This window comes from Polistes dominula, unplaced genomic scaffold (assembly GCF_049000335.1).
Source record: "Polistes dominula isolate Pdom_NZ unplaced genomic scaffold, Pdom_raw_medaka contig_332, whole genome shotgun sequence".
Taxonomy (NCBI): Eukaryota; Metazoa; Arthropoda; class Insecta; order Hymenoptera; family Vespidae; genus Polistes; species Polistes dominula.
The window spans coordinates 61166-85222 of NW_028301134.1; the positions used below are offsets into that span (position 1 = coordinate 61166).

Sequence of the window (24057 nt, forward strand, 5' to 3'; positions counted from 1 at the left end):
GCAATGTCGGTATTACCGACATTTACTTATCGACTAAACTCGTTACCGACCGACACTGTCGGTAATGCAGATTCCTCTATGAACGACAATGGATTCTCAATACTCTAATTTATTCATTCTACAAAATACAATTTATCGATGGTCGTTCATAAGAAATACAGAATTATCTTTACAAAGAATAGTAACAATAAAGAAAAGAAAAGCATAATTACCAAATATTTAAGTGAAAATAAGGTACATTAGCGCGAACGAAAATGATCTATTATAATTGATCTAATAACTAATGTACATACAAAGTATCGAATTTATATACTAAAACAAACAGTATGAGATATATGTATATATATAAAAAGAAAAATTTATCTCGCAGGGTTTACATAGTACTTATAGAACTATTTTCACGCAAAATTATACGAACTAAGGTTAACCAAATTACTTTTACACAAAAATTAAACAGACTAATAATATTCAAATACGACAGAGTTTACCAAATTTAGAACTTTTGGGTGTTGTGCACGAAATTCGAATTTAGACGTCACTGGACGTGACAATAGATAGAGCTTTAAGTTACTATCATTTATTACCATATATTTCGACGAGTATAAATATATATTTGAAGCTAAAAAATATTGTGTAGAACTTGAGTTACAGCGTTCTGAACAGCCCCGCCTCGAAAAAAAATGAGCTCGCACTTCCTTCACGATTCCGGCTGATTGGCTTATCTGAAACGAAAAAAAACGGCGTTCTAATCTGTAAGCCTAAATGCACGGAATGTACTATTATCAAATAAATATACAAAGAATTAGACTTTTAGTAGACATTTGAAATAAAAGTTGCGAATTTTGCGTTTTTGTTTTTTTGTTTTTTTGTTTTTTTGCTATAAAAAAATCGAAATTTCAGAAATTTTTGAATTATAATAGTTTATTCAAAGCGTTTACATTTGTTGAGTGTGCCCTATAAATTTCAAGTCATTCAGTCAATCTTTTTTTTGTGATACAATGGAGGAAAGTTTCAAAAAAGACAGTTCGAGAAAAACGCGTTTAAAGTTTGAAGTCCATTTAAAACTATGAAAATCTCAACTTACCCTCAATCAGCGATACCTGGTCCATAGAGTATTCCTTCCTCTTCCTCTTCAAACTCTTTTAAAGCAGATTGTTTAGCTCTTGAGTCAATCTTGGCTTGTTTAACGACATCACTTACGCGTCGCTCAGAACGTGAGTTTCGCTTTTCATCACGTTTTTAACATACGTATGGGCTTCGCGGCCATTGGGGCATCCCATAACCGACATTACTTTTAAAACACCTTCAAAACCTTCATTAATGATGATAACTGATAAGTATCTAGCAATTTTAACAATGTTAGGGCCAGAATGAAGATGCTTTGGAGCAAAAGTCCAAATCAACGAATTCAAAGATTCGTTATAGTTTTGTGTCTCTGCTCCAAAACAACGAATTAATAATTCGTCTTTCGATAAATCTTCGAAAACCGGTTTGATAGCTACTTGTACTTCTGGTATTAGAGGTGGTTTATCGTGATGAAATTGAGCTTATTCTTAGCTTCTGCCTTACGCTATTTACATCAACTGTCTTCGCCTTCTGGACAAAATTGATGTTGAGAGTTTTCATCTGAAAAACATTTGTGATAATACGTTGCCCTGACTTCCTTTTTCATATCTTCAAGCGAATCTGGATGACGTCGAATAGCTAATTCGTAGAATTTCGTTGTTTCTTGAATAACTTTATCAGTAAGTTTACCTGGTCCTTTTCCACCGAGTCCTTAATTTGTTTTATCCTTTTTAACAGCACGAAGTCGTGTTCCCATTCTCTTTTCTACTTGGCCCACATTCTTTTTTTGTTACTACAGTATCTTCATACGGTTTAGCATCTAGGATCCCGTTGTAAGTTTTACTGTCACCATCGCCGATGTATGTAAGATACTTTCGCCATATTTTTCCATAGACCTCAAAAACATTTTCGTGATGGCACTTATTTTCATTTTACCGGAACTTCCAGAATGGTTTATGGTGCATTCATCTACATGCGTTTCATACCAAATTTCGTACTTTAAAGGATCCGTTTTTTTTTTACTTTTCCACAAATTACATGCACCACAAAAACTACTCATAACCATGACATCTAGAACTTTCCCAGTGTACTTTCCAATCAATGTAGAAACTTAAAATAGAGATGAAAAGCCTTTTTTCTTCCAAGTACCGTCACCCTACACAATCAATTCATCTTGTGGTTTTCCTGAATCTTTATTCATAGTTTCTTCTTGCGTCACAGCGAATGATAATAAAGTATCACACAGTGAAGATGTGGCAATATGAATGTTTTTCAGTAGTGCAGTATAAGTTAAATTCTCAATACCCGAACATATGTCCATGAAGCTGCAGAAAAGATTTATTCCTTCGTGACCAACTCCTAATAATCGCACCACAAATAAAAACCGGCGATTAACTTCAAATGCATTCTCGATCAATGGGCCTGAGTTTATAACTGTCTGTTTTTCACACTCACACGATAAAATGATTTTAAAACCTAAGCCACGGAAACTTGATTGCGAAATAGACACATCACTTTTACAAGTTTTACATATTACCATTTTAGAAATTGCCACGAATACAGAAACAAACTCCAAAATGCAATACGCGAAATTCGAAGCGATGGGAACCTCTATGTTCATGCTATTTTGAAGTTTTTTCGCCGAAGCTGATGTAAATGCCGTTTCATTTTTAGGTAGTAAAACGGTTTCCACTAAACTTTCTTTTTTTACTACGACCGGGATGAACATTTCCACTTGTACTTTCTTTCCGTCCACTTATTATGAAAAAAAATAATTTGTAGTTGTTGCACTCTTCGAAGTTCAACCAAGACTAAAATAACTTCGATAAAATATTTAATAACTATAGAAATTTCTGTTTAAGCATGTAGAAACTTGTCTAAGCTTGTATAAATGTATATATGTATAAAAGGGGGGCTAGGTATAAAGTCGACGGCACACAATAGGCCCGGACCCCAACTGCCAACTTAGCGCTCCGAAACGCTCTTTCTTCTACCTGCTATATCTTTAAAACGACTTCGAATTTTCAAAAATCACTTTACTACCATATTTTAGGCATGTTAAGAAAGCAATTTATGAAAAAAAAATCGATTTTTTGAGCCCATCACATGGGATGACCCCCTTAAGCTAGTAAAACTGGGATTTCCAACGTGGCTGATCCTAGTCACATGGGACATGATACACGGCAAAACGTTCGTGACCTGGGATGGCGCTCACACCTCGAGCATAATATTCAACATTGAGGAGGGACTACAGCAGGGCACAGTAGGGTTGGTCAAAAAAATGATTTTTTTTATTTAAGTGCCACGCAAAAATGGTTTCCTAGACACCTTAAAAGAGTTCTTACCCAATGTAAGCTCTTAATTTTAATAGGAAGATCATCCGCATCGCAGTTTTTTATTTTTTTTTCAGTCTAATAGATTAAAATTCATACCTCATTATTTATTGATTGTACAAAAAATGTTCAAAACAAATTTTGTAGGAAATTTAATGCTCTACAAAAAAGGTTTTCTATACTTTTTCCGTAAACCTCACGATTTGAATGATATTGAAGATTTAAATTTGATGATTTTTAGACAAATCTCATTTTTGCTTATGAATTTTATAACTCGACAATAAATGACAATTATAAGATGCGCAATACAAATTTTTCTAGGAAATTACCTGCTCTATAAGAATGGTGTCTTATGTTTTGGCGATTAAATTAAGCGTTCAAAAGATATTCATCATCAAACTTTCATGCGTACTGATTTGTGTCTCTGAATATCTTTTGAACGCTTAATTTAATCGTTAAAACATAAGACACCATTTTTATAGAACAGTTAATTTTCTTCAAAAATTTGTATTGCGCATCTTATAATAGTCTTTGGGCGGACTATTGTTCAATTTAATTTTTATTATTGTGTATTCTATTATTTCATTACCTTATGATGATGGGTATTTAATGGCCTAATCGTTTATATCCTTTCTTATTATAATAGCCGTAACCCCCTCCCTGAGTGGAGTTCGGGCGATCCGATCTTATTATTTCGTAGTTTTGTATGTGATTACGTGTTTGTCATTGAGTTTAGTCTCCGAAATTAGGGCAATATCCGGAGAGATACCCTCTAGTAGTGTTAATAGCTCTAGCCTTCTGTAGTTGTGTTGGATTGAGTTAATATTGATTGCTATTATCTTAACTATCTGTTTGTTTTCTTGAATAAATCTCTTATTCCTATTTTTTTGCGGGGTTTTATTCATTATTGTATCCTAGTTGTTCGAATAGGAAATTGACTTTATTTTCTATATGCTCAATTTCGCTGAATTTAGCGTTGAGCCTTTAAACTGTTCCCCTTACTTTTAGCATTCCCTTCATTAGCTCGCTAGCCCAGGATGGTACACCAGTAGGGCCCTTTTCGGAGTCTTGCTGTACTGTCAGTCTGGGAATTGGGTCTGTTTTGAACCACGCGTTCCGTGTTATTTCCGTCTGAGGGTTGTGTCTTGCTTTTGGTAGCGAAAGCTATGCCTTCGTATCACTCATTATCTTCGTCGCCGTGTTTCGTTAGTGGCTGTTATTAATTGTTATCCGTCTTCTTATTCTGTCTGCTCTTTCTCGCTTACTCGCTTTCCAGTGAGCCGTCGCGAATTTCCTATATGGGCATCCCGCGTATGACGCTGGGTGTCCGTGTTCTCCGCAATTCGCACATGACTGCTAGTCTCTTGTGTCGATTTTGCCGATTTCACATATGCCACGCTCATGGCTCTTTCCATATTTGACGCATCTGTAATCCATTTGATATTGTGAGGAGGTATGTCCCACTCATTGGCAGTTTTTGCACTGCGTTATATCCTTCTTAATCAGCTGCTCCCACCGCGTATTTTGGTTGAGCAGTTGTTTTACTTTGAGCAGCTCTCTCTTATTACTCTCAGGTCTCATTTGTACTATAAAATGGTTTTGTTTAAAGCTTGATCTTTTGCATGGCATTGCAATAACTTTGGTTATTGCAACATTGAGGAGTTGCAAATTGACTAGTTCTCTTTTTATTTCTTCGCTGTTGTAGCCTCCTTGGAAATTTTTCAGCACCAGAGACTGAGGTTTTAATTCTTTGGCCGTATAAGAGTAGAATTGTACTTTACTTTCTTTCAATTTTCTTTAATCAGCTCGTAAGTTTCGCTGTCGATCGCTTTTATAGTGTGGCTACTATTGCTTTGCCTTATCAGAAAGTTTTTGCTCTTTATACTTTTCGCCACCAGCGCCCTAGTAGTCTCTTTGACGTCATCACCTATAATAAATATAAGTGGTGGTCTCGCGCGTCTGTCCTGCCCACTGGCGGTCGCATTTTGTGGCTCATTTTCAATGCCCGACTCTGCGGTTCTCTGTTTTGCCGCCTGTTGGCTCTGTGTGTCTCTTTCTTGCTGGTCCACTTGTGCCAGCGTGGCGTACTATGTTGTTAATTTTAATATCCTCGGTTCTTTCCGCTTTAGTTCTTATCTTGGCCGGTTTTTTAGGCTGTTCCCATCCTTCTTTCACCTTCATAGATGACATGAATGCTAAAGAACTCCTCCTTTTCCGCGCAACTAGATTCGGCCTGGATATGTTGGACTTTTTGTTCTTTCTTTGCTATTATATCCTTGAATATTTTGTCTAGCTCCATTGAATCAAGGGTCTCACCTTAGCGGTTAATCCGGGCTCAGGTCCCATAATATTTTTTCGATGGCGTGTTTACGCCTGCGTTGCCGGGTGCCGCCATCTTGGACGCCGACCTACCCGCCAGTTATCTGCTACTAGGCTGTTTTTAATGTAAAAAAAAAAGAAAGAAAAAAATAAAGAAAGAGAATAGCTATGACCCCGTATCACCAATCTGTCAATCACCACACTTGTATAATCACTATGGAATGAGGGTATAATCACTATTATTAACGTTTGTTGTGGGAGCACGATGTGCACCGTACCGCATCTCTGTTGCGATCCAGACCCTCTATCCCGGCTGAGCCCCCTGTGTGGGATTCGTGAAAAAAGTTGGAAAGCTGACTGACTGGACTGACGGGGATTCGAACCACGGATCTTTCGCTTCCCGGGCGCGACTGCTCTTTAACCAATTAAGCTATTCAGGGTTACTGATAAATACTTCATAAGAATGCCTCATAAGTTTGGCATTGAGGCGCTCGTCCAACAGAAGGTTTTTGGAAGATTTTGTGAAACCTTATCGTCATGTTTTGTTACGGCCGGCGATACAAGTAAAATAAAAAAAAATCGAATTTTTTTTTTCATAAATAGTTAGTTTAATATCTCAAAAATATGCCCGTAAATTTTTAGAATGAAATTCGCATTATTTATTGATTAAAATTTCATTTAAGTGTTCCGCCTTAACTCGGCGCTAGACGCGTACGCTAAACTTTGAACGCGTATTTCTCAAAACGACTTTTTTCAAACTGACGTGCAAGATAACTCAAAAAGTTCTCTACCGATTCTTATGAACTTTAGCACACATTTTTTTTATAGTATTAGCTTCTAGTTGAATTGTTAAAATGCCACCAAAATTTTCAAAAATTGCCATTTTTGACCATAAAATCGTTTAAAAAAAGGGTCAAAAAGCTTTTTGTCTGAGTCGTGCCAATTTACGATTTTTTTACTTCCTAATTTTTCCTTAGTTTAACTAGAAGATACATGTTTTATTAACACGCTCTGACCCTTTTTTTAAATTTTAGAGTGCTGCAACTAAAGCTAAAAATTACCATGATTGATGCGTTTCGCCGCGAGGGCCTCAGAAGTTTGGTTATTACAGCGGCCATTTTAAAAAAAAAAATTGAAAAAAAATCGGATTCTTATATTTTTATATGTAATGACTAAACATGCTAAATTTAAAAACGATTCATTTATTCCTTCTATTTTAAATAAGCCTCTGAAAAACGGTCAAAATTTAGGCGTTTACATGTATCGCCGGCCTTAAAGGTTTCTATAAATATGTTTGAAATGTTTTTGACATATTTTTCATAATGTTTTTACAATCTTTTTTGAAATATTGTGTGAAATCTTTGCAAAAGTTTTCTGCAAGGTTTTCTTGTTATTTTTTTTCATCAAGGTGTGGCGAAAAATTATATTTTTTTGAAATATTTCGGAAATGTTTCCGGAACATATCGCAAAAGATTTCAAGAAAGTTTTTAAAAATGTTTTGAGAAATATTATTTAAAAGATACCTACATGATTTAAAAAACATTTTAAAAAAATAATTTTAAAAAACGGTTGAAAACCTTTCTGCAACATTTTATGAAATATTTTTGTAATATTCTTAAAAACTTTATTGAAATCTTATCTCTATAAAATTCCCCCCGTCACAGTGTTTCTTATTGTATAATATTATATATATATATATAAAATTATATCTCCGAAAACGACTTGACCGATTTATATGAAATTTTTTGTGTATATTCAGTAGGTATGAGAATAGTTTTTTGTATATTTCTTATACCCCTGAGTGATAAGGGTGACTCACCATAATTATTTTTCCTTTAAAAGGATATTAGGAAAAAAGAGAAAAAAAAGACAAATGTTATGTGCCTATATTCAGACAATGTAAAATTATATGATGTGAAGTAAGTGGTGATCTTATGTTACCGCTCATGCGCAGTTGGCTCGATATTAAGAAAAAAGAGAAAAAGAAGACAAATGTTATGTTCGTAGATTCAGATCTATCTATATATTTATTAGCCACAGCAACGCGTTGCCGGGGCACCCCTAGTATTATAATAAATAAATCCTACAATTATCTTATTCATGAAACAGTGCATTCGTCTTATTCTCTTGGAACTTAGATTTTTGAAGGTTTAACTTCTAACACGTGTGATCTGCAAACATGATTATTATTATTATTATTATTATTATTATTATTATTATTATTATTATTATTATTATTATTATTTTTTTTTTTTTTTTTTTTTTTTTTTTTTATCGTGGTAAAAAGTAAGGGCAAATCTTTTATAGACCATAGGCGTCGGCCCTGCCCCCGCAGCCGAGGATCGCCCCTCGACGTCAGAAGCATAGTCGACCCCCGTGTGCTGAACTCTCGTCTCGTCCTTTCGTCCGAAACGCATATCAGCTAAACCCCCTCCCCTGATCTTTCCTTGTTCAGGCGAGGGGAAAATCCACTTCTGTCCGCGTAGTCGTCCGCGTCTCCCCCCAATCAGGGATTACTTTAGTATTATTTCTGGTTGGGGGTCTTGTCCGTGTGTCGTTTTGTTATTCGTCTGTTGTGTTCTGTGTGTCGTTCAGTCTGTCGTCTTGCGTCAGGTCCCTCATGTCAGGCAGCCGTCCGCGTTCTTCCGTCTTAGAATAGTCTCCGTATATGTGGCAACTAATTGCCACCAGTCATTTCCGTGGAGCATCACCTCCACAATGTTGTCAGGGGTGATGTCTCCCACGGTCGCTTCGAGTCTCCGTCTTAGGTCAGTCCAGCGGTCGCATGCGAAGAAGGTATGTTTCGCGTCGTCTCGTTCGTGTCCACAGTATGTGCAGTTTGGTGTCTGTACTCTGTTCATTCTGTGGAGGTATTGTCGGAAGTACCCGTGTCCTGTCAGGAGTTGTGTTACGTAAAAGTTTACGTCCCCGAAGTCTCGTTTCGTCCACTGTCTTAGATCCTTGATGAGTCGTCTTGTCCAGTTGCCTGTTCTTTCTTCCGTCCAGCGTTGTTGCCACGCGCGCATAGTGTTGTCCCTTTCTGTCGATGTTGCGTCCTGTAGTCTTGTGTCTGCGCTTCTTCCGTAAATCCTCTTGCGCTCAAAAGCAAGAAGATCTATGGGAATCACGCCTGCCACGACCAGAACAGCCTGCGCAGAGACTGTCCGGTAGGAGCAGGCGATCCTCAGCGCGCTCTGTCTCTGTATCGTCATCATTGCGTGGCAGTACTTCTTTGTCTTCAGGGAGTCTGCCCAGACCTCTGCCCCGTACAGGAGGATCGAGTGGGCTGTCGACATCAGTAGTCTCCGTTTCCTTGTTCTCGGTCCGTTCGTGTTTGCCATCAGGCGTCTTAAAGATTTTACTCTTTCGGCCGCCTTCTGGACTGTCCTTTGTATGTGAGGCCAGAAGGTCATCTTCGTATCTAGGGTTACCCCCAGGTACTTGACCTCCCCCCCTGGTCTCGATTGTTTCTGTCCCAACCGACATGGGTAGTCTCGTCTGTATGCGTCTCCTTGTGAGGATCAGCAGTTCTGTCTTTTCCGTCGCGAGTTGCAGTCCGTGGTCTGTCATCCACCGTCCGACTCGTCTCATTGTCTGGTTCAGTTTTAACTGCGCCAGCTCTGGGGTCCGCTCCACGATCACCGCCGCTACATCATCGGCGTATGCGACGAGAGATACGTCAAGCGGGAGTTCCAGTCTGAGCAGGCTGTCATAGGTCGCGTTCCAAAAATCCGGTCCGAGGATAGATCCTTGGGCAACCCCAGCGGTGATCTGTCTCGTCATGTGTCCTTCTGTCGTCTCGTACGTCAGTCGTCTGTTTCGTAGGTAATCCTTCACCACCCGGAGCAAGTACGGTGGAACCCCGAAAGCGTTTTTGAGCGCTTGCAAGATGTCCACCCACCTGGCCGAGTTGAAGGCGTTCCTAACGTCTAATGTCGCCAGCAACACGATAGGTCGCGTTGCGTGGCAGTATCTGTCTGTTTCCCGGAAGGTGTCAACGACCCTTTGGATCGCTCCAACGGTCGACCAACCACTTCGGAAGCCTAACTGACGGTCTGAGAGGCCTCCCCCAGCTTCAATCGTCCCTGTGATTCTCTGTCTAAGTAACTGTTCGTAAAGTTTTCCCGTCGTGTCCAGTAGGCTCAGCGGCCGGTAGGCCGATGGCGTGCTGGGGTCCCCCTTACCCTTAGAGATGAGGACCAGCCTCGCCACCTTCCACCGATCGCTGAAAGTCCCTGTCTGTAGGCAGGTGTTGTAAAGGTCGAGGAAGATGTCCGGCCTCTGTTTGACCATCAGCCGTACAACCTCCCCCGGCACACCGTCTGGTCCCGGCGCCTTGCCAACCTTCATCGCCTTAGCCGCTCTGAAGAGCTCCTCAGCTGTGAAGGCGACAACCGCCGCTGTCCCGTCTTCGTCTGTCGTTTCTGTTCGCAGCGGGTGTGTCGGGAAAAGTCCGTCCACGATGCGCCGCATGGATTCCGCATCCTTGAGTACAGGTGGTTCCCGAGCCCCCAGCTTGCCGGTCACTATCTTGTAACCGGCACCCCACGGGTCGCGGTCCACCTCCTCGCAGAGCGTCCTCCAGCACTTCGTCTTACTGTCTCGGATAGCGTTAGTCAGTCTTTTACGTTCTTTTCTGTAATTGGCCTGGAGTGCTTCTCTCTCAGGCCTACCTTTAGCTCTTGTAACCCTTCTGCGTGCTGCGAGGCAACCCCTCCGCAGTTCGGCGATTTCGTTCGTCCACCAGTATTGTGGCTGTCTGTTTCGTCTGAGGTGTTTCCTCGGCATCGTACTTTCACACAACCTTTCTGTTAGTTTAGCTGTCTCGTCTGTAAGTCTTTCCGCCCTGATCCGGCCGGTCAGATCCGGGGGAACACTGGCGATCGGGGCCGGCGTTGTCGCCAGTTCCTCTGAAAGCCTTTGTGTGTCGAGTCTGTTCGTGTTCCACCGCTGAAGTTGTCGTTGTCTTTTCTGTGCCTTTGCTGTCTTTCTTGTTAACTCAAGGGCGATGTACTGGTGGTCGCTGGCCGTGTAATCTTCGATCACCCGCCATCGTCTTACTTTTGTCAGCAGTCTGTCTGAGGTCATTGTTACGTCTGGGATAGAGTTACCGTATCCCGGTCGTCTGTATGTCGGCGTATTTCCTGTATTTGACGCAACCCTGACGCATCCGTGCGTCCTGCCTCGGCGCACAGAGAGCAGCTCAGTCTGTTTTTGCAGTCGGTCGCGTAATGTCCGGTCTCACCGCATTTCCTGCAGTTCTTCGTTCTGTCTGGTCCTTTGCAGCTCGTCTTTGTGTGTCTAAAGCCCATGCATTTGTAGCACTTCGTCACCTTGAGTCGTTTCCGTACGATCCAATGGACCCATCCTATCCCGATTCGACCGCATCCGAGCAGAATCTTGGCTTCCTGCGATTCAAGATCGCAGACCACCGTGTACTGCTCGGCCCGGTTCGGGCCAAAAATATGGGTACCAAAGTCCCCGTCCTGTCCTGTCTTTCGTCGTAGTGCCTGTATCACGTCTTCTGTTCTCACAGAAGCAGGCCAGGTCCATAATCTCCACTTGAGTCCGGGAGGTCATTGCTTTTACGCTGCCGTCATCGCCGACAGCGTTCTGAAGCGCGCGACGAAAGTCTTCTCGTCCGTCCGTTGTTTTCTGTATCTTAATGAGGCACAGTCCGACTCTCGTTTTTCTTACAGTCTTGACCGTCACGTTGTTTTTGGTCGGGTCTACTGTCTCTCGCATTTTCCGTACTATGTCTGAGTACGTTTTATCTTTGCCGGGCTTGACCAGTACGGCCAGTCCTGGTTGCTTGTTGATCAGTCTGTGCCTTTCAGGCCGGGCGTGAACCTTCGTCTCGTCTGCCAGGCGGCGGCTGATTCCACTCGCGGGGTCCTTTTCTGTGCGGACTCCGGAGTGGTCCCGGTCGTCTCCCTTTTCCGTTTTGTTCGTGGTGTCTCCCGTTTGTTCGTCTCTGTTTCTGTATCCGTGGTTGTGTCGCCGTCGAATGTCCGCTGCCTCAAAACCGCCGTGGCACACTTGTTAAGCGCGACATCAGCGGCTTCGAGGATCGTCTTTATGCCTGTCTTGACGGTTATATTCATATTCTTTTGGATGGCAGCTGCTTCTGCCATCCTTGTTGCTGCCGTCTGTATAATCGTCAGCAGTTCCGTCAGGTCTTGTTTCTGTAGCGCTGTAATGTCCAGTCTTTGTTGTCTGGCCTGTACCGTTTTTAATTTTGCCTGTCTGTCGTCGTTGTTTGTGACAGAGGTGTAGCTCGATGCGCTTCCTACACTCGATACACTCGCCGTTCTGTTTTGTTTCTGCGGGTCTAGGAAAATCTGCCCCGTTGTTTCATCTTTTTTCTCGCTTTTTCGTGATATTTTATTTTGCATCGAGATCTTGCACTTACTGCGGCCCTCAGAATCCTCGCCACTGCCATGGGCCACCGGATCTTTCTTCCGGTCGGAACCCAGGGTGGATTGTCCGATTTCTCGGGCATATTAGCGTGTCGGACAGGCCTTTTGCCAGGTCTGACAGCTTTAATCTTCAGAGTTTAGGAAGGCTCTGGTTATGTTGCGTGTTTTTAATATACCCGCCTTTTGTATTTCTTGGTGTATGTTTGGGTCTAGTTGTAGTTGTGTGAGATGTGATTTAAAATTTTTTGATGTAATTTATGTTGCTGATATGATGAAAGGTATGATGTGTACCTTTTTTTGTTTCCATATTCTGTGTATTTCTTGTGCAAGTGGTGTGTATTTTTCTATTTTTTCTCTGTATTTCTGTGTGATGTTGATATCGTTTGTTACTGAGATGTCTATTAACCCTTTGACTGCCATGTTGGTCATATATGACCGGCAACGGTTTGTCCCGTGACGCCACGGTGGTCATTGGTGACCGGTGCTTTTCAACTTTTTTACAAAACGCTAAACAAATGCCGTGGCGTCTTGGGAAAAACAGATGATTTCGGCGTGGCAGTCAAAGTGTTAAGTATGTTGTTTTGTCTTCTTTGTTTGTAAATGTGATGTCCGGTCTGTTGTGTTTTACTGTTTTTTCTGTGTGTAATGTTGTGTCCCAGTATAGTTTGTACTTTTCGTTATCTATTATTGTTGTTGGTGTGTATTTGTAGTATGTTGTTGTAGTGTTCTCCAGTTTGTATTTGTTCACTATTGCTTTATGTATGATTCTTGCTGCAGAGTTGTGTCTTTCCGTATATTCGGTGTTTGCTAGTATTTTACAACCCCTGTTATGTTTTCTATTGTTTCGGGTACTAACTTGCATTTCCGGCATTGGTCACTTGTATGTTTATATCTTTTATTATGTACTTAAGGTAGTTTTTTGTTGAGATTACCTGATCTTGTATTGCAATTAGGAATCCTTCGGTTTCTGGGAAGATGTTTCTTTTTTTAGCCATTCGTATGTGTCGTTTTTTTTTATATTTTCGTCTGTAGTTGTGTAGTAGTGTTTTCCGTGTAATTGTTTTGTGGCCCATGCGTTTATTTTGCTTTGTGAATGGTCTATGTCTTTATAGTTTTCTATGTCTGTATTGCTTGTCGATAGATTTAGTGGCGTGTAGTTTTTGTCGGCTTTCGTTGTTGCTTTATGTAGTTGTGTCTCTTTTGTATGAAAGTATTTACGTAAGTTTTTTATTTGTCTATTATGTAACGCTTTTATGTCTGTTATTCCTCTACCACCTTCTTCTCTACTTATTGTTAATCTTTCTACACATGATTTCGGTGTAGTTTTAGTGACTTTGTCACGTGTGCTCTTGTTATTCTATTGGTGTCATCTAAGTCTGTGTTTGACCAATTTCCGAAGGAATATGTAAGGACTGTTATTGCGTATATGTTTATTGCTTTGACGAGGTTTTTTGAGTTTAGTTTGGTTTCAAGTATTTTTGTGAGTCTTTGATTGTATTGTTTTTGTAAGTATTTTTTAATTTCTGTGTGATTTATCTTGGTATTTTGTTCGAAGCCGAGGTATTTGTATGTTTCGTGTTTTTCTAAGTTTTGTAGTGTTTCGTTCTGTAATGTTTTTTGTGTATCGTCTGTGATCCATTGTCCTCTTTCGATATGTGTTGTTTTGCATTTGTCTATTCCGAATTGCATTTTTATGTCAGATGTGAAGTTTTCTGTAATTTTTAAAAGTGTATTTAACTGTGTTCCTGTTGCTGCATATAGTTTTATGTCGTCTACATAGATTAAGTGGTATATTGTGTACTGCGTTTGTCTGTTATTTCTGATTTGAAATCCATATTTACTATTGTTTAATATTGTGGATAATGGGTTTAGGCACATGTTGAACCATAGGGCACTTAGTGTATCTCCTTGGAAGATGCCTTTTTTAATTTTTATTTCTTCCGTTCTTATGGTATCCGTTGGTGATTTTAATATGATTCTGGTTCTCCATGTTGACATGGTGTGTGTTAGGAATTGCTGTGTATGTTTGTTTATTTTTGTATATTTTTAGAATTTCTAAAACCCATGTATGTGGTACTGAGTCAAAGGCTTTTTTGTAGTCTATATAGCATGTGTGTAGGTTTCGTTGCTGCTTTCTTGCTTGGTTCATTATTATACTGTCTATGATAAGTTGTTCTTTACATCCATGGCTATTTCTTCTGCATCCATTTTGTTCTTCTGAGATTATATTGTTTTTTGTGAGGTGTGTATCGATTTGCTGGCATATTGGACTTGTTATTATTTTATATAGTGTTGGTAGGCACGTAATGGGTCTATAGTTTGCTGAGTTTTCAGTATTTTGATTTTTGGGTTTTGTGAAAGTGATCCCTTCGGTTAGAAACCTCAGGAGTTCTTGGGGGTCCTCTATTATCTTATTTATCTGCTGTGTTAGGTATGGATGTGTGGTTGTAAATTTCTTGTACCAGTAGTTTTGTATGTGATCTGGTCCTGGGTGTTCTTAATTATGTGTGCTGCGTATTGTTTTTTAGCTCTGTCTTCCGTTATTTTGTATTCGGCTTGTTCTGGCATGTCTTCATATTTCTGTTTCTCGTCTGTTATCCATGTTGCGTGTGTTTTGTGTTCTGTTGTGTTTGACCATATCTGTATTCAGAAAGTGGTTATTTCTTTTTTAGTTGGTTGTATGGGTCTTATTTCATTTTTTTTTTTTTTATATAAACAATTTTAATCTCTAAAGAGAGATTATTTTGTGTATTTTATTGAAAAAAGAAGATATACAAATACATTACTTTATAATCGCATGCCTACAAGTTAAGATTACAGTCTTCGAGGTAATTACAGAAACTATTACAAATATACCTTGTAGGAAAATGGAGCAAAACAAAAGATGCTAGAGGTTGGGCTAGTTTAACTTTGTGAAGCCTCTTTTTAAACTTTTTTCGTTGTTCCTCATACAGAGGACACTGCCAAAATATGTGGTCAAGAGTTTGTTGTTGGTAACCACAATTACAAGACGGATCATTAGTGACATTGATTTTTGTTAACGATGCATTTAAACTATAATGGCCAGATCTACATCTGTTAATTGTAGCTATAAATTTACGTGGTAATTTTTTATTTTTGAACCAAAGTTTAGCTTTAGTGTTATGATACTTTTGGAAAAATTCAAAACCTTTTGTACGTCCTTCTTCAATAATTATGTTATTAGTGGCCGTAAAAGCTTTTTTTTGCTAGTTCTTTGAAATCAGTATACGGAATTTTAACATGAGTTGAGAAAAGTTTTCCAGATACTAATTTAGCTTTAGCATCAGCCTCTTCATTACCTTTGATACCTATAAGGGACAGTACCCAGACAAGCTTAATTTTACAATTTTCATTGCGCTTTTTGTTTGATGCAAGGATTTTCTTTTTGATTTCGTATATATAAGGGTTTGTATGTACACTATTTTTACAATTTTTTAATGAAACTGAAGTGCTTAAAGAATCAGTAAAAATTAAAAAGTTACAGTGTGGACGATTCAAAGTAATTTTGATTGCATTCGATAAGGCTATGCATTCAGCAGTAAATATTGAAGCATGTTTGTTGGTGCTAGTCAGAATACTTATATTTAATTTCGGACAGATGCAAGCGCTACCAACAGAGTTAGAATTTTCTGATTTACTTCCATCAGTATATATTGCATACGTATTTCTATCTTTAGTAAGTTCGTCCACTAGCAAGTTAGGATCATTAGAACTTTTTAATTTTTTACCAAATTCGAAATCGATATTTATATCACCTATTATTATATCATATGCATGCTTGTAACAGGCATAGTAGTCGCTTTTGAATATAAGAGAGTCTACTTGATTGATATTTTTTATGCAATTCACAAAAATACGTTTATTATTTACAAGCAAATGTTCTTTACATTCTATCTGTTTTTTAAAATCAAAAACATTTTCAAATATGTTTAAACTAGTATTTGAGGCAATCTTGTACAAGTAACTATTGCATAAATATATAGTACGTTCTTGTATAAAGGTTAGTTTTGATTCGGAGATAAGAATATTAGTTGGGGTGCTGATTCTGTATCCTAAGGCCAGTCTTATAGCCATATATTGTAATTTTTCTAGTTTTTCTATTTGAGTTTTTTGTATAGGAAAGTAGACAAAGCTAGCGTAATCAATGATTGATCGTACAAAACTTTTATACATAATAATTAGAGTTTCAGGATCTGCACCCCATTTAGTACCTCGCAAGAATTTAATGATATTTATTGCTTTTGTACATTTGTTCAATACTTTATTTACATGTTCTTTAAATGTTAATTTATAGTCAAATAAAACTCCAAGAAATCGTGCGTAGTTACTAGATTTTATGATCGTATTGTTAAAAATTATTTTAGTTTCGCCAGGCTTAATGTTGCGATTGTTAAAATGTATAAAAATGGTTTTTAACTCGTTTAAAGAGAGCCCCAGTTCACAAAGATTTTCGAACATTTGTTTTAACGCTTTTTCAAGCAGTCTTTTACTTGTTTCAAAAGAACCTCTATTGCAGTAAAGTGCAATGTCATCTGCAAATTGTAATATCTTTACACTTTTTGGAATCCTATCAATAACGTTAGAAACATATATACAGTATAGTAGGGGATTAAGCACACCACCTTGAGGCACTCCTTTATAAACTTTTCTAGCTTCATTACCTGTTTTATCAGTGTATATTGATCTTTTGAATGTAATAAATTTTATAAATTTAGTCAATTCTTGTGGACAGCCTATTTGTGTGAGTTTAAGTAATAGAATTTCAATGTTAACATTGTCAAATGCTCCACTGACATCAAGAAAAGCAGCTAAAATGTCTTTTTTGTTAATAAATGATTCTTCTACCTGAAGGGCTAGACCTAATAGATTATCTGATGTTGATTGCCCTTTTCTAAATCCGATTTGGCTTTTTGGAAGAATTTTTTTTCTCAACCCACCATTGCAAACGATTTTTTATTAACGTTTTAAAGAGTTTACATAGACACTGCGTTAGACTTATTGGTCTCATGCTTGTACCATCTGGTTTTTTGACAAAATGTACATATACGTCTGTCCAAGAAACAGGGTAGTTATTAGTACTATACATTTCATTGAATATGTCTAATAGGATAAGTTAATATTTTACAGGTAGTTTTTTTAGCACTTCGTAGTCTATTCCATCCATACCCGGACTAGAATGAATGTTTCTACTATCTAAGGCAATATTAAGTTCTGAGAAATTAAATGATTTACTAAGCATTTCATTCTTTTCACAATTTGGTAAAAAATTAGGATCAGTATAGCACCAAGATGGACTAATTTTATTTAAGGCTGTGCCTAATAAACTATCATCGGTTTAATGGTTTTCTATTGTGTGACAAGGCCTTATTCTTGTGTATTTATTTTTCATTATTTTACAAGTATTCCAAACGTAGCTTTGACTAGTATGTATATTGATTTTTTCTGCAAATTTTTTATAATTTTCTCTACGTTTTGTTTTGAATAAACGTCTTACAATAGCACAGTTCTTTTTATAATTTATAAGATCATTCATACTTTTGGAAAACCGCCATTTTTTAAAAGAAGCTTTTCTGAGTCTTAAGGCTTTTTCACACTCTGGATCCTACCAAGAAACAGGATTTCTGTGTATATTATTATTGACAAGTTTTTTCTCTGGAGTGCTTCTTTGAAGTGCATTACCTATTAAATCAGGGAGAATTGAATATTTTGAGCTTGCATTAGAGCTTTCATACTCTACAGTAAATAACTTTACATAATTTAATTCCAATACTTCTAGAAATAGGGTCCAATTAGTTTTCATAGATTTAAGTCTGAAACTTTTTTTATTATAAACCGATTTTTGAATATTTACGTCTATATTAACAGGAAAGTGATCGGAGCCACAAGTTTCATCTTTGACCTGTACATGTAATTTATCAGCTAGATTAATACTAGAAAAAATGAGGTCTAAATTGGATGTATAGTTAATTGGTTCGCGAATGTATGTTATAGTATCTGTATTGTGTAATAAAAGATTAGATTTATTAATACTTTCTAGTAAATTTTCACCATTAGAATCATTTTGGGGACAATTCCAGATTTTATGGTGGGAATTAAAATCTCCCGCGAAGAGAGTAATTTTAGTATTATCTATATTATTAATAACCGTATCCCACTGTGACTCAGATAAGATTCCACCTAGGGCTCTATAACACGCAAATATATCAATGGCAGGTTTAACATTTTGAATACATATTCCCATTAATTCAACACTTATGTCCGGCACTCTTAAATTTTTAATTTCATAGCATACCAGGTTTTTGCGTACTAAAATTAGTATACCTCCTCCTCTTAAATGTAGCCTATTTTTTTGGAATGTTCTAAATCCAGGAAATTCGATGTTTTTGGTGAGCCATGTTTCGACACATATTAGAATGTCTAAGTCAGTTAGCAAGTGACGTACTTCTTCTTCTTTTTCAGAAATAGAGTGACAGTTCCAGTATAGTATTTTTTTAAATTTTTATTACACAACTTAGCCATTTTAATAAGTATTAAAATTGTATAAGGCAGCACTTACATTCTTAAAAGTTTTTTTTAATTCTACTAAGCCTTGATCTAGCACTTCGATGTATAACGTGAGGATAAATTTTATCTATCATATCAGCTAAGCGTCTTGAGTTTTCAGTGTACTTTTTAGCTAAGTCTATAATGTCATTAACGCCATATGAAGCAGCGAAAAATTCTTCAAATTCTGTAAAGGGAATAATACATTTTTCTTTTGAATTTTCCAGTGCTAATTTTGCTGGTAAAAGTGCCTTTTGATGATTTATATTACTTTCCACATCTGACATATCTGACTTAGAGTCATTCGAATTATCATGAACTATTTTTGTTTTTTTGGGCTTAGGCTTAGGTAAGCACCATTCTTTAGATGGTTTCTCTAAGAGTTTTTTAGCTGTGTCATACAATACTTGATTTTCTGTAGTTACTTCTGATACAGTAGAAGAAGGTGGCCTTTTCAATGTGTTCACAAGTTTATTTGGTTTCAAAGCGTCCGTCAAGTTATCTGCTGTTAACGTATCGTTGTTGTTATTCGTATTCATACTTACGTCTTCACTGTATTTATTACACGTCTTAGCTATATGGCTGCTTTGCTTACATAGAAAACAATGTGTTGTATCTGTGCTTAAAAAAATTCAATACGTAACGTTGTCAAAGCTGATTTGAAGCGATTCTAGTAATAAACTTTCTTCTTCTTCTCTTATGTAACATTGTCGTCTAAACGAAAGAATGTGTGCCCTGCCTGGTTTTATTAATCCTGCTTGTACGATCCAAAAGGATCATACGGTAATTAGCAGTATTCAAATTTCGGATCATCGATTTTTTCATTCGAAATTTCGAGCATCGATCAACTACTAGTAACTACCGAAGCGCCCCTCTAGTCACCCCCACCTCTCGCCTCCCCACTTCTTACACCCAGTCCGTACGCCCTGTGGGGCCAGTACAAAAGGACATTCTTGTAGTCCATTATAGAAAGCCTGTGAATACATATCGAAATCAAAGGAGTTAAGTTAAGTTAGTTAGGGAACGTAAGCGAAGCGAACGAGAGGTGAGATCTTTCCATTATATACATTTTATATCGACGGTATTTTCCCGCGTGGTAATACCACGTGGTGGACTCTCATTTTTATAATTAAACAACATCCAGGGTTTTTATGCCGCAAGGCTTTTCCCTGACGAGCCAATAAAAAAAGGCATTGTTTCTTTGTTTGGCTCAACCACGTGTTTTATTTTACACCTCAATCTAATCCTTTATTCTCCACTTCATAGCATATAAGTAATGATCAGAGGAATTTTCATTGAAGAATCTTTTGGTCAGAACATTTTGGTGCCTCCTGTGAGGTGCGAGTTCCCGACTTCTGATTTACGAAGCAGTGAATAGACTATCACCACACCGGGCAAACCGATTAGAGAACAACGAAGTCGAGGGAGTCCGCCATCTTTTGAACGTCTACACCGTTCAGCGGAGGCAGCATCACGAAAAATCTAGAAGCGAGATAAGTAGTTTTAATTACCCGTGCGTACGCCTATGCGTACACACCCTCATTTACTAATATATATCTCAAGGGAAATTGCGTCTTCGAACCCCGTAGAAGTTCGCAATTTCTTATATATCTATGCATTACGCTCATTTTCTCTGTAAAATTTACATCTCAATATCGAAAAAGAACTTAATTTCTAAATTTGAACGGATACACGATATATAATCGAATGTTATTCTCCATCTCGGAAAACGCTTTATTCTCGTACAAAGAACGATAAGATTTCGGCGGCTTCACCGCCACGCCACCTTCCTTTATTTGAACGGTCGACTAGAACGAAGACGCCGTGACGTCATCGCCGGACATCCCATCTATCGGCATATAGCTAGCGACAATCGTATACCCCCTTCAACGGCCTCTTATACTATACATACGGTATACCCCCTCCAACAATCTAGCCTCAGGGCCGCACCACGCGATCGAGAACTCAACGCGCGGTCATTCATTCATATAAAGGGGATTTTTATATATTACCGTAAATTAATTTGAGTGGATTTCGAAAAGTAGAATAATTAATAACGGTTCGTGATGGCATCGCAAAAACAGCTCGGACAGCTCGAACAAAAACGGCTAGTTTTAGAATTGGGTTTAACGCACGTCGAAAATCTAATCAATGAAGGAAATCTAAATAAGCAGGAAATAAAAAAGGCGTTACGAACGACTTGCACCACTAGTGGAGAAATACGAAACCTTGTATGAAAAGTGCGTTACTGCTATCAACGAAGCAGGAGGAGTCGATAGTTTAACTCCAATCATAGAGAGATATTGCGCGATCGGAGACAAACTTCATTCAAACGATACCGCTACAGATAACAACCCGAATAACGCTGACGAAAGCAACGATATCACGAAAACCCGCGATTAACAAATACCATTACGGCGCATTGAGATCCCGCAATTCGACGGGAATATAGGGAAATGGATCCCATTTAAATCCAGCTTTTTAACCCTCGTAGACACGCGTAGTGATATATCGGATTTAGAAAAACACGTATACCTTCGCGACTGCCTTCGCGGCGAAGCCCTTCAAACGATCGAGCATTATCAATTAACTGGGGAAAAATATAAGGACGCATGGGGAGCTTTACTGAAGGCGTTCGATGTGCCACGGATACTATTAGCTCGGGTAATCGACGCGTTAATCGACATATCCCGACCGAAGGCCGGATCAGCAAAGGACGTAACGGCATTCTTGAACGAACTGCGTTCTCACATCTCCACACTCGAGACATATAATGTAAGTTCGGTGGTCTGGCCAGTACGCCTCGCTGAACGCGCGTTACCCCCCGAAATGCTACAAGAATGGAATAAACGATAGATTCCGACGAATATCCGACTATCGAGCAATTCTTTAATTTTTTAACCCGATATGCGCGTGCGTGTGCTCCGCTGAAAACGTCATCAACGTCCGCGAACCTCGAGCCCCGCGCAAAACGTGGATATCCCGAGACGATGACTTTACGACCGCGAAAGCGACAGGATACCTATACAACGCGTACGTTCCATACTCAGACTCTGGCTAATTGTGTTCTTTGCAAAAGAGATGAACATTTTGTATACCGGTGCCCCCGATATTATGACATGACGATACAGGACAGACTGACAACGATTCAACAGTACGAATTATGCCAGAATTGTTTACGGAAGCACCGGGAACCATGTAGAGCCTCGCGTTGTCGGATATGTCACCAGGCCCATCACACGTCATTACATATAGATAATGACGAGCATGAGATCACGAAACAGGAGAGCCACACTCTCGCGAAGAAGGAGACCGCGTCGACATCGCAATGAACCCACCCTCACGCGGCTAACACCGAGTCTCATGTCAATTCGCACGGTGCACCGAATCAATTTCTCCTGAGCATCATGTATCGTGTAGAGAAAGGGAGACGGAACTCTCAGACAACGTCGGGCGGTATTAGATACGCGTGCCGCCGCACACTTCATTACTGAGAATTTCGCGAAAGAGTCACACTTACTGATCAAATCATATTCGAGTTCCATGCACGCTATCAACTATACCGGAACTCGATCAAAAGACGTTATCGAGATAACCATTCGATCATTAGACGATAAATATAGGCGGAACTTTTCGCTACTCATCGTTCCTAAGATAACGCGATCGAATTTAGTAAACAAAATAGAAGGCAAAGTCATTATGTCTAAGTTGCGAAACACTATGAATCGTAAAGATATATCGTGCGTGTTCCCTTCGGCGAAGAAAGCCACGATTACAGTCACCTACGCGGTATAGTCAGTTCCGTAATCTCCGGAAGAAATTACACGCGAATATCGAACTCCGGAAGGAATATGAACAGATTACACATAAATACATCGATTTAGGATATATGTCGATCGTTAAAAACGAACCTATAGGAAGTTGCTATCTTCCCCACCACGCGGTTATCAAATCAGCTAGCACGACAACAAAGGTACGGGTCGTATTCGACGCCTCCGCGAAAAATGATAAGAGACTTTCTCTCAACGACACCTTATTAGTCGGACCTACAATACAAGACACATTAGTAGAACATTTATTACGATTCCGGACATATCGGTACGTATTAACAGCGGATATTGAGAAAATGTATCGGCAAATATGGATTCATCCAGACGATCGTCAATATCAACGGATATTTTGGTGACATAACGAACAGATTCGCACGTTCGAACTTAATACGGTAACATTCGGAATAGCGTCAGCACCGTTTCTTGCCATACGAACCATCAAAAAACTCGCAAAGGATAAAAGGGCTAATTATCCACTCAAAGCCGAAATACTTAACCGCGATCTATACGTAGACGACCTCATTACGGGAACTAATAATATCGAAACCCTCGGAAGGATACGCGATCAGACTATTGAAATGTTAAAACGAGGCGGTCTTAATATATGACAGTGGGCGTCTAACTTCCGACCAGTACTCGAAAATTTAGACATAAAAAAAAAAAACATCGATGTAGAGCTCTGCTCTGAGGGAAAATCCTATTTTAAAGACACTCGGTATTTCATGGAACGCACATCATGATTGATTAATTTACTCCGTCGCGCCAGTAGATATTCGCGAAAGAATTACCAAGCGACGAATTTTATCCGAAGTCGCAAAGATCTTTGATCCACTCGGACTTCTAGGACCCGTCATTCTAACAGCCAAAATTCTCATCAAAGACTGCTGAAAAACACACATCGACTGGGATGAATCGGTACCCAATACGTTACACACCTCGTGGATAAAGTTCGCAGAACAATTGACATTAATTGACAGTTTAACGATAGAAAGACACATCACACTCGACGACCCGATTGACGTGCAGGTGCATGGTTTTTGTGACGCGAGTCAATCTGGTTACGGCGGCTGCTTATATGTAAGATCGCGAGATAAATTCGGTAACACATATATACGTCTACTTTGCGCGAAAGGTCGTGTCGCTCCCCTTAAGGATACCACTATACCACGTTTAGAGCTATGCGGAGCATTAGCACTCGCGCGATTATATAGAGAAGTCCGAACTGCCGGCGGATTGAAACCTGACAAGATAACCTTTTGGTCCGATTCGATGATTGTACTGGGTTGGCTGAAAAGAGACTCCAATACGTTAAAATTATACACGGCGAATCGCGTGCGCGAAATACATGATATCTGTGAAAATATCACATGGCGACATGTGCGATCCGAGGACAACCCAGCGGACGCTTTATCTTGGGGACAACTTCCGCGCGATTTTTTGAGGAACGAGGCATGTAGGAAGGGGGAAGAAAGAGTGGGACGGAAAGGGGAATTTTTGAATTACCGGACGTAAAGGGATTGTCGGTTT

General features: G+C 39.0%; 2 protein-coding genes across 2 annotated transcripts; both read right to left on the bottom strand.

The window, feature by feature from the left end:
- Positions 1–1157: 1157 nt before the first annotated feature.
- Positions 1158–3103, bottom strand: LOC149031002 (uncharacterized). The gene is made up of 4 exons (XM_089177048.1): positions 2226–3103; positions 1939–2087; positions 1594–1776; positions 1158–1546 (listed from the first exon to the last, which is right to left on the bottom strand). Exons 1-4 carry the CDS (start codon positions 2792–2794, stop codon positions 1197–1199), a joined length of 1251 nt encoding a protein of 416 aa, XP_089033174.1. The 5' UTR covers positions 2795–3103; the 3' UTR covers positions 1158–1196.
- Positions 3104–13438: 10335 nt separating this feature from the next.
- Positions 13439–14134, bottom strand: LOC149031003 (uncharacterized). The gene has a single exon (XM_089177049.1). It carries the CDS (start codon positions 14132–14134, stop codon positions 13439–13441), a length of 696 nt encoding a protein of 231 aa, XP_089033175.1.
- Positions 14135–24057: the final 9923 nt, after the last annotated feature.

Excerpts from the sequence above, each read along its gene's own strand:
- LOC149031002 (XM_089177048.1), bottom strand. The coding sequence starts at position 2,794 with ATGTTCATCCCGGTCGTAGTAAAAAAAGAAAGTTTAGTGGAAACCGTT. Across the intron at positions 2,088-2,225 it reads CCACAAGATGAATTGATTGT|TAAAAAAAAAACGGATCCTT; the intron begins GTAGGGTGACGG and ends TTTGTGGAAAAG. Across the intron at positions 1,777-1,938 it reads TATGGAAAAATATGGCGAAA|GACTCGGTGGAAAAGGACCA; the intron begins GTATCTTACATA and ends AAACAAATTAAG.
- LOC149031003 (XM_089177049.1), bottom strand. The coding sequence starts at position 14,134 with ATGTCAACATGGAGAACCAGAATCATATTAAAATCACCAACGGATACC.